This window comes from Scardinius erythrophthalmus (genome assembly GCF_964197995.2).
Source record: "Scardinius erythrophthalmus genome assembly, chromosome: 8".
Lineage (NCBI taxonomy): Eukaryota > Metazoa > Chordata > Actinopteri > Cypriniformes > Leuciscidae > Scardinius > Scardinius erythrophthalmus.
Genome location: NC_138228.1, coordinates 2606865 through 2627290, shown reverse-complemented (window position 1 = coordinate 2627290; position 20426 = coordinate 2606865). Strand labels below are relative to the sequence as shown.

Sequence of the window (20426 nt, the reverse complement as noted above, 5' to 3'; positions counted from 1 at the left end):
TTCCTTTGTGTTATGGTTTATTGAATGCTTTACTCCCAACAAAAGACAACCGAGAAGGCTGAATATGACATCAACAGAGAGAGGATGATGCGAAAGGTCATTTCAAAGGTCATCTGATGCTGCATCTGAAATCGCATAAAGAACTACATTTGAATTTGAACTTACTTTCTATGTTCTTTGTAGTATAAAAAATATATATATTTGACTGGGGATGTGAAGGTTTTGTAGGTCAAGTTCTCCCTTCAGAGTCTTTTTTATCATGATCTGCTATATTCTTGTTGCTGCATCCTTTATTACATTAAACCAGATTCATTTTTACAGAATAAAGTTGACTGACGAATTGTGCAGTTGACCGTAAATGCAGCTGTTGTGTAAAGCATTTTCATTTTTCAATATAATTCGTAAATATATCATCACACACAACATTATATTCATATCAGAGCTTGAAATCCCACGTAGGCCTATAGAAGTTTATATTAAATCAATCCCTGTTATATTTAATTATACATTAACTACTTAAACATTGCATTGGAATAAAACCTAATTCCAGAATCTACTCTACATTTTTGACATCATGAAATGTTAATGTTGACTATATTATCTTAAAAATAATGTAACTGACATTTTGTGGTGCTGTATCACAACATTAAAGAGGTTGACTGTACTGAACCGTAAAGAAATGTCTAATTAGATGACACAAATATGCATTTTACAAATTAGAGGAATAAATAAACAAGATAGATTAGACCAAATCAATAATGTTAGGCTATTTATGTTTAGTTTTGGCCTAAAAAAAATCTAGTTTCTTTGAATTCGTCCAATTCTTCTGTCTGTCAGTCTAATTCAAATACCAATTCAACATCTTGTGTCGGGGGGGGTGTTTGTTTGGTACTTACACTTGAAGAGAGCCACGTGGCTCACAGTTATCCTCCGTTTTTTTCCAAATATGCTAAATCACATTGCACTATATCTCTATGTTCAAGGTTTAATGTGTTTTTGTTGGATAAAATCTCTGAGTCTGCAGTATCTAATCTCAGTGGGTTTGGTCTCACTCACACGCACGCGGAAAAAGCGCGGTCATGTGATCGCGTAGTGTGCACGCGCAGGGAGTGATCAGCTGCTCTTGATCACATGACTGAATCTCTCAGCTGAGCAACAGAAGCATGGCATCATCACAGCAGTGAGTTTCCAGTGATTTAGTTTACTTTGGGATATTTGTTGTATTCATAATCACACAACAGTATACGCATGCAGAGGCGTTTGCTCCTGCGCATGCGCGGAGCGCGGTGTTTACATGTAGAAGCGTTGTATTTAAGGTTTCTGGCAGATGTTTTGCAGACGTTTGTCTTCTTTAATTGACGTAGCTGCTACAGTTTTTGTTTCTATGTTTGCGAATATACTCTGCTGCTACTTTATTTTATGTGGTGTAAGTTACGTTCCCTTACAAAAATGTACTGTAGTAATACCATGGTACATCGGCGATGTTAGCTAGCTAACGTTAGGTGAATGTTGACCAGTTATGTCTGAACTTTGTTTTATCACCAAAGTTTTAGGTTAAATATATCCAAATGTATATTTCAGATATGACTGGTCATCGTTTCCTTATAAGTTTAACACTTTTAATCGCTTTTTGCAGTTCATTTCAGTTATCCTGTGCTGTTTGTGTATTTGTACTGAAGTAACGCTACACATGTTTCAGTAGTCTGTCAAAATGTCAATAAAACGCACTCTGTTTTCTAATTTTATAATGGACTGCTTTTGACACAAATATGCAAAATGCAAAAATAACTGATTGTGGTTTTAATGCAGGCATTTGTGGCATTCAGAGATCAAATTTGCATTGTAGTATTATTATTATGTAGGCTATATGTTGCATGCTGTTGTAGTTTTAATCTTGTTTTTAGACCACTTTCTATGCTTAATAGATTTATTTTTGCACTTTCAACTCAAATAATATAGTTGATGTCCATCTATTTTTATTTTTTATTGTTTTTATATATCCCTGTAATAAGCAGAGTAATGTTCCTGTCGTTATCATAAAATAAACCCAGGCCTTTCCGCTTCACCTACTGATCACTTGCTGGGGTTTATTTTGCGATAATGACCGGCTGACTGTGCATTATCTCTGACATAGGACTCTTTTTATCAGGATGATTTAAGAGGAGTGAGCGTTTAATGTGCGGTGACATGAATGTGAGCTGTGACCTTTGACCACATACTGTACAGACGCCCCTGATCACTGTTAATCTTTACACACTCCATCAGTGATAAAACATTCCTTATAGTCCAGTGTAAGCACGATTTTAATGTTAGATATGAGAAAGTTATCTCAGGGTCTAATCAAAAGCATAATCTGTTTTTGATATGGATGGTTGAATGGATATTAAAGGGTTAGCCTAGTTCGTCCAAAAATGAAAATTATATGATAATTTACTCACTCTTCAGCCATCCTATGTATAAGACTTTCTTTCAGCCAAACACAATCAGAGTTATATTAAAAAATATCCTGGATCTTCCAAGCTTTATAATGGGAGTGAATGGGATTTTGAAGCCCAAAAAAGCACATCTATCCGTTACTGGTAGCCAGTGATTATAAAGTTATAAATATGGATATTTTTCTTACACAAATGCATGGCTTCACTTCAGAAGGCCTTTATTAACCCTCAGACGGTCTTCGTTTCGGAGTCACATCCTGGGCCTTCCCGGTCAGAAGTGACCGGAGGCCTAAAAATGAAACTTCCTCCATCCCAGTAAAACCAATGCAATTTATTTTTGTTCTATAATATTTATTCTTTTTAATTTTGTATTTTGAGATCATTTTATTGAATTTATTAATATTTATGCAATATTTATGGTCTATTTTTGCCATTGAAATTAATAAAAAAAATTATATAAATATATGTATTTTTTTATTTTTTATTTATGCAGTATTTTAGTTTAATATAGAGTCTAGGCCTTCAAAAAAAAATGTTTGAAGCAGATTAGCACCATCTGGTGAGAGTATGGAGAGAAAGCGTAGGAGCATGGTGTAACCACTAGATGGCATCTACAGTTCTCTATGGAGAGGCATGTGAATTCCCCAGCTGTTTATGGACACATTTACTTTTTTTTTTGTACAGAATTTGTAACAAAAAATGCAATTCATTCAATTATAACACTTTTTGTAACATAATATTATTATTATTATTATTTTTTTTTTTATTTTTTTTTTTTTTTTCAATTTCCCATTCATTTTCTATGGGGGTCATTTTTGACCGAAGACCACAAGTGTGACTATTTTTTTTTCGACCACTTAGCATGCTCGAATCATGACCCAATTTTTTTGTGTGTGCACATACCTAATGCCATACAAGTCACCAAGTTTCGTAACATTCCAATGAAGCTGTGATTTTTAAAAATTCAAAACAGATTTTTTGTAATCAAAATTTATTGGTGTTTATGTGTATAAAAGTGTGTGTGTATGTGTGTGTGTGTGTGGGTGGGTGTGTCTTTTTTGTACTCTTGATGTTGTAGAGTGTCACCCCTTTACAGCGGTGTACTTTTTTTTAGGATTGAGGCCGATTTGTAGATTGTACACACAAAAATTCGGAGAATTATTATTTTTTTTGTCAATTTCCCATTCATTTCCTATGGGTCGGTCATTTCTGACCGAAGACCAAAATCGTCACTATTTTTTTTACGACCACTTAGCATGCTCGGATCATGACCTCAATTTTTTTTTGTATTCACATACCTAATGCCATAAAAGTCACCAAGTTTCATAACATTCCGATGAAGCTGTGATTTTTAGAAATTCAAAACAGAAAATTTATCGGTCAGAAATGACCGAGGACCGTCTGAGGGTTAACCCCTGGAGTCGTATGGATTACTTTTATGATGGATGGATGCACTTTTTTTGGGCTTCAAAATCTCAGGCTCCATTCACTCCCATTATAAAGCTAGGAAGAGCCAGGATATTTTTTAATATAACTCTGATTGTGTTTGGCTGAAAGAAGTCATTTACACCTAGGATGGCTTTGGGGTGAGTAAATTATGGGATGATTTAAATTTTTGGGTGAACTAAGTAACCCTTTAACTTAATTCCACCTGATAATTAAAACTCTGTAATTATTTATTAACCAGATATGCATTGTTTTTCTGTGTAATGCTAAATAACTTCTGAAGGACCCAATGCAGCTCTTCATAGTGACCTGTCTGGTTGTTTTCTATGATTGTTTATTTGGGTATATGATTTTCAGATTTGAGTATAAACAACATCAAACCTGGTGTGAGAAGTTAAGCCATCATTTTTTTAATCTGGACATCAAGAATGATGGATGTAAAAGTATCGTCAGAGAATAATGACTTGGTTTTGATTGAGGAACATATAAAGCACTGCTGTTATGAAACTGTAGGTTTTTTGTTCTTTTTTGTATCTTCAGTTCACACAGATGTATTTACTATAAACTAGGAGAAAAGCAGCATTATGGTGTTCAAAACTTCTTTCAGACATATATTTCAGCAGATCAGATGTGAATATCTCTTTAAGTTTGGCCTGCGGTCAGTGTTTTTCAGTGTTTTTCAGTGATTCTGGCAGTGATCAGCAGAAAACGTTCTTCCCTGTTATCATGGGATCAAATCCAGCTCTTGCGCAACAGCTGTGTTACAGTCACAAAGCTATTAATTTCATCTCAGCAGGTTTTTTCATCAAGATATAATCAACAATTTATACCATCTGTGTGTAAACCGAATAAGTAGACAGAAAAGACTCTTGTCACAGTGTGATTTGCAGTGTGAGTAACATGAATGTTTCTGTGTATCAGGAAGGCGGTGTATTGGCTGGGAAAGGATACGCTGAGGGTATCGGCCGCCCTGTTTGCAGAAAACCGAGAGCGTTTGTGTAAAGGCCTGAAAGCTGAGAAGGATCTACAGGCTGGATCTGTTATAGTTCTTCAAGGAGGAGAACAGAAGCAGAGATACTGCACCGACACCGATGTGCTCTTCAGACAGGTGCTGCACACACACATTAAGTTAAACACAAACTATTATGCACTTTTATAAAGTCTTGATGTTGTTTTCAGGCTCAACTAGAACAGGTTTTCCTGCTTGAATGTTGATTATTCTCTTCATATTCTCCATTGTTGCGGCTCCTCTCTTCCCAGTCTGTCAGTAACGTTCTATTTAGTTCCTGTCTCTATGAAGCCCCTCCTTCTGAAAAAGCACACTGTGCTCTGATTGGTGGGCTGGAGCAGTGTGTTGTGATTGGTCAAGCGCTTTGAGCGTGCTTGGGAAATGCCCCGCCCCTTACCATAACTGCCAGTTTAACACACTATTAACTAACTCAACCAGGCCCCGCCCCTTTATTCTGCGCATTAATTATTATAATGAGGAATATTGTGATGTGTTCGTTCCCGAAAGAAACTCGAGACTACAATGGAGGCGTTTCAGGAGTTCAGAAACACTGACTCTGATATAGAGAAGAACTGGAGCTTTTCATGATCAAACGGCAACATTACTCACTGAAGAAAGATTAACATGGGAAAAAGCAGAATATGTCCTCTTTAAAGAAAGCTCAATATTTATTTACATGTATTCTGAAGTAGCTGAAGATTTTAGAAGTTTTGTTAACACTTTACAATAAGTTTCCATTTTATTAGAACTAACAATGAAAAATACGTCTAAAGCATTTATTAATCTAGTTCATAGTAATTTCAATATTTATTAATGATGATTCTGTGATTCTGCTCATGGTTATTCAATCTAATTGCAATTATTCGAGATAACTTAACTTAAATTTTACATTTTGCCATCCAAATAGAATCATAATCTGGCAGAGAGTAAAGAATAAAGAATATAAAAAAAACCTACATTGTTATAAAGTACAAAGATAGACAATGGTCAGGCTTGTGGTTTAATCAGGTTATTATATTATTATAATATAATTTATTATGTTATGTTTTGTTATATTAATTATACAAACAATTAATTTCACAGCACTAAAGTAAATAATAGGAGCCTATTTTATTATAATTTTCTATTATTTTATACAATTCCAAGTAAAAAATAATAATAATAAGCTTATACTTTATGTGACGAAAACAAAACATAATTAAATCTTTAATTGCAATTATTTGTGACAATCAATTGTCGGCACCAGATTTATGATCTAACTAACGAATAGATTATAAAAGTAAAAATCTGTTATTTAATGGACCTTAAAACATAAACAGATGTATTTTTATTAGCCAACATAAACAAAGATGAATAAATACTGTAAGAAATATATTGCTCATTGTTAGTTAATGCATGGTAACAAATTAGACCTTATTGTAAAGTGTTTCCACTTTTTACTTCAGACTGGAGACTTGCATCAGATGCAGTTTTAAGAGCCCTAAAATGGTCAGTGCCAAAATTAATGTGATTTATGTGACTTTTGAATGTCCGCCAATGGAGAATAAAGCATTTACCAGCCAACCCTTGTCCTGGTCCTGCCAGTGGACGTCTGATAGCAAGCATTAACGGCACGTTTCATGCACCACTACAGCTTCCAAAAACACTGCATGCATCGCGCACTGAGGAGAAACATCTCGATGACTCGACAGCTTTGTTTCTTAATGATTATTGAGTGTTCGTCTCCCCATTATAATTGTCTGTAAGTGGGGCTCTCGTTGATGTTATGCTAAATGGTAATTTGTGTTGGCAGGAGGCGTGCGAGTTCAGACCTTTTATTTCTGCGCTGCGGTTGGGTGTTTGATAGAGCCTCGTAATTTACTGCATTTACATAAGTTGATTGAACATAATGAGGAGCGTGTTTCTCATTCATTAGCTACAAAAACCTCCACATCCAGCGTTGTTTGGCAGAGATTGCGCGCCGTATCTCATGGATTTTGTTGTGATGTTTATAACTTGAGGGCTTCCTGCTTTCATCGTATTTTACCTGTAAATAATTCATAGCCATTAATTTGCTTGTTTTGTGTTGTAGTTTTCTGCTTCTTTTTGAAGTGTTAACTTGCACGTTTCTAATTTTAATCAGATTCATGGCACATTTTGCGCACGGTTTGGGCTCGTTAATAAGTGCTTGTGAAGTTGCACCTATCCTGCGGTGGTTTCATTTTATCGCTCCATTACACGCATGCACAGGGAGAACATGAACTCTGAAATGCACTCAAGACAATAAAATCACAAATGAATCATCCTCTGTGGACGAGACACTCGGTTATCTGATCGTTCATCGCTCAGATTGAGGAAGAATGGGCTGCTTTTTATTCAGGAGTGTGACTTTGAATTAAATTATCCACAACCCAAAGGACGTCAAGTTGCAGTGATACAAGATACATTTACTGACATGCATTTCAAAGACATGCAACACGGTCACACAACGGTGGAGATTTGCAACAATTTTCAAAAAATAAATGCATATTAATAATCAAAAGTTTATACTTGCACCCTCACAAAAAAGCAAAAAAAAAAAATTATAATTCCTCCTATGTAATATTTTTTCTCCTCTTCTCTCGCTTGCTTCATAAACTAGTTTTATATCATGCATATTATTTATCACACATATATTATATAAACACAAACTTTTATGTTAGATGCAATTAATGTGTGCTTTTGTCAATGTCCACTGTAGCTCCTCTTGCTACTGTGATAAAAATGCATTGTGTGCAATAATGTTGCATTATGAATTGCATTCTGGCAGATTTGGTAGCACAGCAATGCATGGCATCAAGCTTGCACAGTTAAGTGTTTGCAGATGTTTAATGCACAAACAATATCTCCGTGGCATTATTAACCATTTGTATTAATAACACTGGATTCTCATTTCTGGAATAGCGTCCATAGAAACACAGTTGCACATGTGTGTGTATGCAAATGAGCCACTTGATGCTGTGTAGTTAGAAGAGGCTCTTAAACATGTGTTGTTCTGCAGGAGTCATTCTTCCACTGGACCTTCGGTGTGACCGAGGCCGATTGCTACGGCGCCATCGATGTCGACTCCAAGAAATCCCTCCTGTTTGTTCCCAAGCTGCCGGAGAGCTACGCCACGTGGATGGGCGAGTGAGTGACTCTCTCAGATGAGTGAACTCTGATGTGCATGTGTCATTTTTCATGCTCACTGATGTCTGCTGATATGATGGCTTTGAAATTCTCTAGAGTCAGCAGACGTTTAATACATAAGGGACATGCTGTTGAATATATACATACATATATATATATAATGTGTGTGTGTGTGTGTGTGTGTGTATGTATATACAGTATATTTATATATATATATATATATATATATATATTATTTGTCCACAAAAATATGAAGCAGCACAACTGTTTTCAACCTTGATAATAATCATAAATGTTTCTTGAGCATCAAATCCTCATATTAGAGTGATTTCTGAAGGATCATGTGACATTGAAGACTGAAGTAATGATGCTGAAAATTCAGCTTTAATCACAGGAATAAATTTAATTTTACAATATATAATAATAGACAACAGTTATTTAAAATGTGAATAATATTTCAAATTTTTTGTGTTTTTTTAACTATATTTTTGATCAAGTAAATGCAGCTGGTGAGCAGAAGATTAAAAAAAATTATTAATCCAAACCTTTGACCAGTTTTTGATCTATATACAAACTTTTGAAATATAAATAACCTGTCCACATTGCATTGTAATATTAACAGAAACGTCCTCTCCCAGTCCTCCTCATAATGTGGAAACAGACAGGCATGAAATGGAGCTCAGAAGCTTCTAGGACGCGTAAAGCCTGGCGGTTATGATGTGCTATTGAAGCACCAGTGCAGAGATGGGCTTTGAGACGGACAGTCGGAGTTTGCTGTCGAGCTTTGAGTCCGCTTTCAAACCTTTCTTTCAAAGGTTCTGCGGTAAATTCTCTTCATTTTCATGCTGGATAAGCCGTCCTAATCTAATACACACGGTTCATCTGATGAGTTTGCGACAGGCTCGGGTCAGCAGTTCTTCTGTTTTTGATCAGTGACCCGACATTCAATTCCCGCTGTTCTTCTCGGTATTACAGAGTTTCTGGATGTCATGATGTGCATTATTCCCACGGCTGCCGATGTTTACGTAAACCTACAAATGAGATCGATTACATCGGGTTAATGCACTTATGTTTATTTAACAGCTTAATGCATAATTAATGGCATAATTGGTGTCATCACTATTACTTGTGCTCATACTGGAGTTAATGATTTGCTCAAACCCCTGACCTTTAATATTACACTTCGGCATGACACTCGTCCTTGTGCTACAGACGTGAATGATTGCTTAATTCATGCTCTTTCTTTTTCTCCTTACGGATTTTAAAAATTCATTAGTAAAGCGTCATAAGCCTCGAACCAAACAAGCACATCCAAAAAAAAAAAGTTTGTGTTTACATAATATATGAGTGTGTACTGTGTATAATTATTTTGTATATATAAATACACACACATGCATGTACATAATTAAGAAATATGAAATATTTGCATGTGTGTATATATATATATAACACATTTTTCTGAAATATATACAATTAATATTAATTGCGATTAATCTTTTCACAGCCCTAATTAAAATGGTTTTGATAAGTCTTTTCTGCTGCATTTATATGATTAAAAATACTTTAAAATTGTGAAATATTTTTTTAATTTTAAATAAGTGTTTTCTATGAGAATATATAGGGAAATGTATTTTATTCCTGTGATCAAAGCTGAATGTTCAGCATCATTACTCCAGTCTTCAGTGTCACATGATCCTTCAGAAATCACTCTAATATGAGGATTTGATGATCAAGAAACATTTATGGTTATTATCAGTGTTGAAAACAGTTGTGCTCCTTCAGATTTTAATGCAAACCCTGATACATTTATTTTTCAGGATTATTTGACGAATAGAAAGTTCAAAAGAACAGCATTTAGTTGAAATAGAATATTTTGTAACATTATAAATGTCTTTACTGTCACTCTTGATCAATTTAATGCATCCTTGATTAATAAAATTATTCAAATATATTAAAATCTTACCGACCCCAAACTTTTGAATTGTAGTGAATATAAAGAGAAAATGAATGGGTTATTTGGTTATTACCCAGATATCACTATTTTCTGCTCCATGTCAACAAAGCGCAAAATCAAATTTGTTTGCAAACTTCATAGCCGTGTTTCTATATTACTAAAGCTCTCAAAGTTATTGATGTGCAATTTGAAAATGAGGTTGGAGTGTGTTTGCATGAACACTTCCCGTCCGAGAACGTAAAACACTTGACATCGAGAATCCATTTGCTTGATTATCCGAGCGCTGCCGAGACCATTAGCAGAATCAAGATTTGGGTTCAGGCTTTGTTCAACATTCAGATGCAGAGGATCAGTTTCACTGCTTTTAAAATCACCTCAGAGTAATCAGCCCTAAACGAGCTGAAAATGAGGAGAGGACAGGTTTTGTTTGATCACGTCAAACTAAAGTGCGTCACTCTACAGGAAGTTCTCATTAGACCTCTTTCTGTGTGTGTGTGTGTGTGTGTGTGTGTGTGTGTGTGTGTGTGTGTGTCGACAGGATCTACCCGCCTGAACACTTCAAGGAGAAATACGCCGTCCATGAGGTGCATTACACCACTGACGTGAGTAGTGTTTGACTTTAAGTAATTGCATTAGTATGCAGCTCAATATTTCTTGTGCTCGTTAGATTTCTCTTATATAATGCAGATAACGAAGTTCCTTAAGTGGCCTTGAGCTGGTTTCTTACTGGGCCGGTTTTGTTTGTAGTTTTTGGTGCCCTTATTTCTTTAAAATTAGAGTTTTGTTTGTATGGAACTGAAGATCAGAAACACACACACACACACACACACACACATACACTCACTCTCACACTAACTCACTCTCACACAAACACACACACACACACTCGTACGCACACACACACTCATTCACGCGCACACACACTCATTCACGCGCACACACACTCATTCACACACTCACACACACACTCACACACAAACTCACACATTTACACACACACACAATTACACACTCTCTCAGACACACACACACACTTACACTTACACACACACACACACACACACACACACACACACACACACTCTCAATTACACACTCTCTCACACACACACACACACACACACACACACTCACTCACTCACCCACACTCACACACATACACACACTCTCACACACACTCACTCACACACACACACACACACACACACACACACACAAATAAATTAATGCAAATAGTTATATATATTGCTCTGTAATGAGTTTTGATACAGATTTAATGAGTTTTTCACTGATGTAGAATAGCACAATAATCATGTAGCTGGTCTATCCTGATGGACTGAGATTCTGTTAACAGAACAAATGCCCTGTCACACTGTCCACACACACTGTCCACACACACTGTCCACACACACTGTCCACACTTCTGTCTGATGGACACTGGCCAGTGCAATAACACTGGAGTGGCCAAACATTGGCAGATTAATCAGCCTGGTTGATATAGTACATCAATAGTGTGTATGTCTAAGAGAGAGCGAGATCAGTGTGCTTCAATTTGCACTAATGAAACCTTTATAGAAAATTCACATTTTAAAATCCTAAAGGCAGCAAGAAGAATAAATTAAATTAAATTAAATAACAGCATATAGCACTTTAGATCCCTGCAGTCTCTGATACGTCCCAAACACACACAGCATGCTAAGATGCAGCAGTTTAAGTGTAACTGTAAGTTGTTAGCTGGGATATCGGCGCCTCTAGCCATGGGTCAGTTCTCCACATGAGGAACGCAGTCATGCTTGCATTATGAATAATTCGCTATGTTTTAAAATGCCCTGATAGATGTTTTTTTTCTATTTCTGTTTGCTTGTCAAGAATCAAGTGAGCTTGCTAGACAGCATTTCAAGTCCTTTCCAAAAGGCGAAAACATTACACTCATATGAATGCATTTGACAGATGCTTTTATTCAAAGTGACACACAGTGCATTCAGGGTACATATTTTTTATCAGTTCAAATTTTTATAAGAAGCCTAATTTTGGCCAAACTAAGGCAGTGCTTCAGTGCATATCAATCAGCTCACTTCAGGCGAGACACTACAGGTGTAAATAGGGTAACAATTTTAACTAGCAGATATCACCATGAAACTTTCCCAGTTGATTACCTACATTAAGATGAGAAAAATGTTTTAATGTAATTAAATGTTTAAATATGCAAATAAGATAATATCTAATTAAATATGCGCTAATTTGCATATATTTAAAAAAAAAAAAACGAAATCTGAGTATTGGACAAAGCCAGGTTAAAAATTATTTTTTCACTGTGTTCACATTAAATGGGGAAAAAATACAGAGGGATTTATGGATATTGACTTTTGTTATCCTGTAAATCAGAAAATACTGTCAATAGCCTTAAAAAAATTATTTTCACCATGTTTTTTGGAATTAAATGTTATATAAATCAGGCTAGGAATAATATATTTACAAATCCCTCTGTAAATGTCTTCATAATATAACTAGGTACAAGACTGGAAAGTTTGGTGTATATCTGTGCTACTGAAGTGGAGATTTCAGAGAGAAAATGCTTTAAATATTTATCATCAGCCAATGAGATTGCGCATTCAGCCCTTTTACTTTCACGATTGGTTGCTGATAAAAAGGAAATGACCATATTTGGATCCGACAGCGTGTTGATTAAGAACGCCAACTTTTGTTGAATTTAGGAGAAATCTACAGACGCAAACAAAGTGACAAAGTGAAGTAAAATAAAGACCTAAATGTGTATTTCTGACTTTTTTTCACCACAAATCTGAAAGAAGACATGTTATTGAAGACAAATATCCAAAAATGTAATAATTGACCTGTAAAAAAACAATGTTTTTGCCTGCCGTGTCTCGCTTTAAAAGTTGATTGACGACAACTACTGCACTTTATATCGATTCGTCCTCCAGTGACCACTTCAAACTGCACTAGTTAAAATGGTTCTCTTTGGTACAGATTAGCCTAAATGAGACCAGGGCTGCAATGCATGCTGGTCCGGTGATGCTCATCCTGTCTTGAGTTGACATGTACTGTATAAAACGATGAAGCTTGAGAAAGGGACGCACTCTTTCTGTCCTTGAGAGTTTTGTGCTTGGTTTTGTCTAAATGAGGGTCATTTTGAAATGTGATTGTGAACGATTGCGCGGAGGTCAGGATGTCTCAGAGCGTAGTTGACGCTGTAATTGCTGCTTGTTTTTCAGGTTCAAATGGAACAAAAAGCTATTTTAAAAAGATAATTGAATGATATTAAGTTCCCGTTGGGGTTCTGCATGTTGATGTTGATGTCAGATGGGCATCTTTGGCCATTGCATCGTGAATAGTTGTTTGTGAATGTAAAAGTTCTGCAAAGTTTCAAAGATAAATTGAGTTTTTGTCTCCTAAAAGAAAAGACGTGATTCTGAACTGCTTGAAACGAGTCGTCAGTGATTCAGTCTCACTTCTTGCTTAACCTACGTAACAGTGTAACCTCTCGTCTTCCTTTATTACTGGATATTCAGGTTAAGAGGGACATGAGTCACGGCCACAATGGGAACAAATTGTTTTTCGAATGGCGAAATGAGGAACGAGGGATATGGAAGAGTTCACTGTACGGCCACGAGAAACCAAGAGTTTAGACGAGGGTTGAGAATCTAAATCTATTTTTTATTTAGAATCGCTTCCATTTTTTATGACCTTCAGTTTCGCTAATGGTTGTGGATCGGCTCTATTCGTGTGCTGATGTGGAGGGAAACACGTTTCCAGAGATCTTTCTTCCTCAAAACTCTAAAAGAATCATCAATAGAAGCTTTAATCGTTACCATTATATCGCCCCTATTATGCAATTTTGGATATTCCCTTTCATGCAGTGTGTAATAGAGTAATCGTGAGTGAATGTAAAAGCTCTGCAAAGTTTTAAAGATCAAAGTGCAGATAAATGGCATTGTGTCTCGTAAAAGAAAGAAGCGATGTGTCGTCAGTAATTCCAGTCTCACTTGTAACTAATTAGCATAATGCCAGCCTGTGGTCTTGATTGGCTGAGCTGCGTCTCTTAGCTCCGCCCTCAAACACTGTAGTGTATCTGAGACTGGAAGAGTTTGGTTCGTGTTGTTCATGTGGAGAAGACGCTGTTTCCTGAGATTGATACGGTAAAACCCACGCCATCGTCACTGTTCGTATCACTGAGATCAAGAGCGGAGATTCAGATATGATAATGAGCGTTTGCTTTCTGACCAATCACAGCAGAGCAGCTCTCAGAGAGGCGGAGCTTAGAGAGACTGAATCTTTGATGGAAGTGTTTCAGACACTGAGAGAAAAGAGCTGACGCTGCAGTGGAGATTATGAGGAAATTAGTGTTTTTTTCACCTTGGATGACTGTAAATCGATTGTAGGAGACCTTTAAATTGGCATAATGGGGCACTTTAACGAGTTTTCACCCTGATGTATGATAGCAGAATGTTTAGAAAGCAAGTTATCCATCCTTATGGTCTGAAATTTTGTTAACAGAAAAAAGTGCACTGTCGATACTTCCATTTGAATGGTTACTGTCCAATGCAAATATATTCAAATAAATATATAGTGGTGGTGATGACACTGTGTTTTGTGTTTTCTATGCTCCCGTTTTCATTCGAATGCACAAGTGCTTCTCAGTTCCTCCTCAACTCTTTTGTTCTGTGAGCCTGAGCGTTAATGACCTTCTCCTGAGGATCCTCTCAGCGCTGCTTAAACAGATCATTTGAGAAGGCAAACAGAGCTGCTGCGAGCAGAAAACACAGGGACATATCTGTAATCTTACAAAACAAATGAAATCTCCAAGGCAAATACAACACCCACAAACACAGCATGTTTAATCCCGAGCGCTAACAGACCCTGAGACGGTCCACATCGGGATTCACGACACGCTGAGGGTCTGTGACATTCACAACGCCCTCGTCTGCGTTGCCCTCAGCTGATAGATAATATGCGCAAGCTTGACTTTCAGAGTCCTCTCACTGTAAATGTCCTCGCATTTGTTGAGTTTATGCAAACTTAATCATAAGATGGTTTGTTAGTGGCTAAAGCAAACTTCAGTTTAATATGCAAAAACAAATACATGCATATGTTGATTTCATTTCATTTTGAGCATGTTTTTGTTGGCATATTGGAGATTTCAAGAAGCCTGACATTATTTGTGCAGTTACGCTTTTAAAATTAAAGACTGTGTGTTTTAATGTATTGTTAGTTAATGCAGTTTTAACAATACTGTAAAATACTTTACAAATATATTGCTAATTTTCACCTTTTTATTTGCAAGCCTGTATGACTTACTGTCAGATTCATTAGAAGTAAATCTAGTTATAAATGAAATGCCTTACTATTGTTTTCATCTTGACTGTACGTCGAATTGGTCACATGGAAAGGGGAAGTAAATATTTAATTAAGTAACTTATTTATTTATTTGTTATTCCTAGACTGTAAAGCAGCAACTTTTATTGCATATCCTGCTTTATATTACATTAGGCAACGTTTTTATTCAGGAAGTACACTAATAAACACACGTTTTATATTTTTCAACTGTTATTGTTAATATTTTTGTTGTTACTTTTGTCTATTTCTTTTTTTTGTAGATATGTTATTGTTAAGTTATTGTATACAATTATAATATAATGCAAAAATGATGTTCTTCCTCAGTATTTCTGTCTTGTACAAATATCTTAACATTCTTAAAACAAGATACATTTACTGGAGAAGCGAAATAAAATCTTATGTGAAAAAAAAAACAATTTTGCTTAAAACAAGGAACAAGTATCAAAGTGGTAAGACAAATAGTCTTGTTTTCCCTTTGAATTAGGTTGATTTCTTGATCTTTTGTAATGTTGCTTCTCCAGTAAATGCATCTTGATTTAAGAGTGTTTTGATGTTTGTACTGTAAAACAAGACTAACACTCTTTTGCAGTGTATTGTGATTATTTTCAATTTTATAACTCTTGAGTTTGCCATGAATAAAGCATTTGATGCGGATGTGGCGTTGAATGATAAATAAGTAATTCAGAGTCATAAGTCAAACCAAGCCTGCTTACAAAACTATAAAATATTTAAACCGCAGAAGCATAAAGATGATGTACAGCTGCGGCTGCACGGCGTCTGCATTTATACAGCGGTCATTCATATGTCCATTACCATATTTCCATTGTTTTTCTAGCATATTTTGTCCATCCAATGGCAAATTGGAGATTTCAGAAAGCCTGTCGGTTTTGCTGTTCTGTTTAGTGACGTTAATGGTGTAGAAATGCATATTTTTTGCAGATAATTCATTTTTTTGAGAGTTCAAGCTCAGCAGAGTCACGTGACATCATGAGTTTGGGATCGCGTTTGTCCTGATCTGAAAAAATCATAAAAATTTGCATTTAAATTTATAGGGCAATATATCAGTTATTGGCTTTTAAATATAAAGATTATCGGTTCTTGGTATCGACTAAAATGTTCATATCGGTGTATCCATAAATGTAACAGATGTATTGCTCATGTTAGTTAATATTAGTTAATGCATTTACAGTTACACTTTATTTTAAGGTGTCTGTGTTACAGTGTAATTATATATTTAAGTACTGAATAATATTAATTAACTACATGTACTTACTATAGGGTTAGGGTTTGGTTGAGGGTTAGTTGCATGTAATTATGCATCATTTACTCTTATTACTATAGTAAGTGCATGTAACATTTGTAACAAGGAGACTGTAAAATAAAGTGTTACCGCATTTACTTACATTAACTAATGGAACCTCATTGAAAAGTGTTACCATTTTCTATTATTAAAGCAATTTTAATTCTTACCGTATCACACATTTGACAGCAGAGTCACATGAGATCATGATTCTGGGATCACGTTGGGTTCTCCGGCGTTTGTCCCGATCTGATCCCGCCGCACTCGCAGCTGCTTGACTCCTCCGTAATATTCAATCAGGCACGTAGTGATTGCTTTAATGACAGTAATTTTCCACTTACATTGAGATGTGTTGCTATTCAGCTCAGTAGGCGAGAATGTCAAATGAAAACACTATGGATTTTGTTTACATTGATTTTTTTGACACTTTAAAACCATTAATCTTGATCACTCATAAAATTAGATTAATGAAGGGTGTTTGACACGGCTGCCAGACTCAATTAAACTTGGATTTTTGTTTAAATGTTTTAAAAGTTGGCCATTTATCTTGCATGTCACTTTTTCCTCCGCCATCTGTCTTCAATAATCCGCCTTCTCAACAATATCTCTGATTAAACAGTTTGTTTAAAAAGTCTCAGTTTTGGTGTTGTCGTGTTTTAATCATTTATTTATTTTTCAGAACTCTGATTAATGTAATATTTCAGCCCTTTGCCATCTCTTCAGTATGTTTTGTTTAATTAAGAAAATTCACACCAGTCTTTTGATCTATTTAAGACCAAGTGCAAGATTATATTGGTTATATGCAAGACTAGGTATATTTTTATGGTAACACTTTGAAAAGGTTTAATTTGTCAACTTTTAAAAATAATTTATTAATCCTTGTTAATGTTTCAAGCTTATACCTTATACTAGCATATGCTACTACCTTATTAAAATCTAAAGTTCCATCTGTTAATATTATTTAATGGACCTGAGCTGACATGAACTAACCATGAACATTTAGTTATGATTAATAAATAATGTAACTAGTGATGCATCGGCTACCATATCGATATCGGCCGATATATGTCGATTTTTAAAATTATCGTTATCGGCCTGATAAGAAAATTTGGCTGATATATTAAAGCCGTTAAATAATGTATTATTTCCCTGAGCTGAGACACTTCAGATGCGCACTGTTCAACATGATGATTTCAAATTGCTTGAAATATGATTGGAATAATTTCAAAAAAGGAAAATACAAGTGCAACGTGCAGCACATAGGCTGTATAAAATTATATTGTGAACATTATAATTGTGTGCTTGGGACATTGCTTTTAATAGTGAGACTTTTGTTTTGTAATCAGGTTCTCAAAAATTATATAAGAATTTGGATTTAAATTTATCGGTTATATCGGTTTTGGGCTTTCAGCTATAAAGAATTATCGGTTCTCAATATCGGCCAAAATGTTCATTTCGGTGCATCCCTAAATGCAACGGATGTATTGCTCATTGTTAGTTAATATTAGGTAATGCATTTACTTACATTGACCTTTTTGTAAAGTGTTACCATTTTTTATTATTTAAGTGATTTTAATTCTAACTGTATGATCATCTCATTTAAATCACGCGTTTGCTATAGTTGATGTATTTGCACAACTGCAGCTGCTTTACATTATTTCTTTGTGTAGCGATGAGTCTGTTTTATACCAGGCCTCGTAGTTTGACTGTTTTTGCACTGATGTCACATGATCACCCGTATGCATTATGGGTTAAACTACTTAACCACATCAGGTCAGTCTCACCCACAGCCAAGCAACACATTAGCAGTTAATCTGGTAATATCACCACTACTCGTCATGAAATATCAGTTTAGTTATGCCTGAACTACTTTTTAAATGCTAAATTGTTTCAAGCTCGGAGGGAGAACAATCCTTCAGGTGCTGTTTTTTGTTTTTTAAGGTGGAGATGCAACAATGCAAATGATATTGTGGTAACACTTTACAATAATCACATCTGTTGACATTATTCAACATGAGTTAAAAAACAATACTGCATTTATTAATCTTATTTCATGTTTAAAGATTAATAAATGCTGACAGATTAACAAAGATAAGAGATTAACAAAGATTAATAAATGCTGTATTATATATATATATAAGACCAGGGCTGCCAACTCTAACGCATTGAGCGTGAGACTCACGCAATTGACACTTTTCACACGCTCTCACTCACGCCACACATCCATTTTCTCACGCACAGAAAAATTGCGGAGCAAAGAGGTACTTTTAATATTAAACTAATTCTCAGCTCTTAGATTCCGTCAATTTTATTACGAAATTCAGAAAAAAATACGTTTGGCGCTTGTAAATGTGACGTGACAGATCGCTGAGCACCTCAAGTGCACGTGAACCGATCAGCTGTTACTTTTTTATTTAAAGATGCAGTAAAACTTACCGAAAGTATACATAATATCAACCAATTAGTGTTTTCCAACCACGGAAAGAGGTCAATATAACAGCAGGAGAACAATTATGTCACATAACGTTACATTTACCTCAGGAAAGCCATTTAATGACCATAGCATGTTAACTGAATAGAAAAAATAGCTAGAGAGGAGATTTTGCTGAGCACTATATTACAAATTTATTATATTTTTACTTATGTCATTAAATAATTGTTATTATAACAAAAACTGCATTATATTTAATTTAATTTGTTATTTTTAACCTTTAATAATACCAGCAGATTGGGCCCTCTGTGTTTACAGCATTAGGTGAGATAATTTTTTTTAAATAAAATTTAAAATAAACATTTATCCAAATTAGTCAATATTGAATCAAAATCGGAATCAAATCACAAGTATGGAATTGAAATCTTGAAATTTTTGTCAAGCAATAATAAAAACTGTATCCTACCAGTCATTGTACAATGGAAACATTGTAACATGTTGTCAATAAACAATGTGACAATCACAATTACACTTATTGTGATGCAATATTTGTTTTTACATACCCCCCCCCCCCAAAAAAAAATCTCAGATATATAAATTATTTTTGTTTTTGTTTTCATTGTTAGTTCATGTGAACTAATGCATTAATCCTAACCTTACTGAAAAGTGTTCCTGATATTTTTGCACCTTTTTATTCGCAAACCTCTGACTTTCTTTCAGAGTCGTGAGTCAAACCTATGCCTGCTTACAAAATAATCAAATATGTATAGCTCTGAAACGTTAAGATGATGAACAGCTGCTGCACGGCCTCTGCATTTATTTTTTTCACTGGGTTAAATCAGGTTTCAGTGAGTAAATCAAGTATTAGGCCGTTGCTCAGTAAAGTTTAGGTAACTCTCTGATTTGTTAACATTAGTTAATGCTGTATATTTTAAAATAGAACGCTTAGATAATTAAAATAGCGCCCGGGGTCTGAGTCTTGAGTAAGTACTTATTTTGAATAAGAAACAAGTGCTTAAAAATTACATTCTAGATAGTATGAATGTAATCTGAACGTGTACATCATTTGCTATGTTGTGATTATCATGTGACCTACCAGCGTCAGTAACATTTCAAAATCTCACTGAAGTACAGTAGTAGGTCACCCAGGGACTTTTTGCAGACTCTTTTATGAGTCCTGTGAATTCGGACACACTTATTTTGTCACGTACTGTTTTTCACCTACTTTATAGTAAGGATGTCAAGCATATTCATAGCAGACTGGGAGTGGTTTGTACGGCAATACTCCCAGTGCATTATGGGTGTTGAAGTTTTCCCAGCGATTTGGCAAAAGGGAAAACAACTTTTCT

The 20426-nt window shown here is 35.3% G+C and overlaps 1 protein-coding gene across 2 annotated transcripts in view; it reads left to right on the top strand.

Moving 5' to 3' along the window:
• The first annotated feature begins 1079 nt into the window (after positions 1-1079).
• The window catches only part of pepd (peptidase D), a 152805-nt gene continuing 133458 nt past the window's right edge, over positions 1080-20426 (top strand). For both annotated transcript variants that reach the window (XR_014030587.1, XM_081371953.1), the window contains exons 1-4: positions 1080-1180; positions 4803-4989; positions 7910-8037; positions 10530-10593. Coding sequence is in view for 1 of the 2 variants with exons in the window: in XM_081371953.1 (XP_081228079.1) it covers positions 1164-1180; positions 4803-4989; positions 7910-8037; positions 10530-10593 (396 nt within the window). In the remaining variant the exon portion in view is untranslated. The remainder of the gene's footprint in view (positions 1181-4802; positions 4990-7909; positions 8038-10529; positions 10594-20426) is intronic.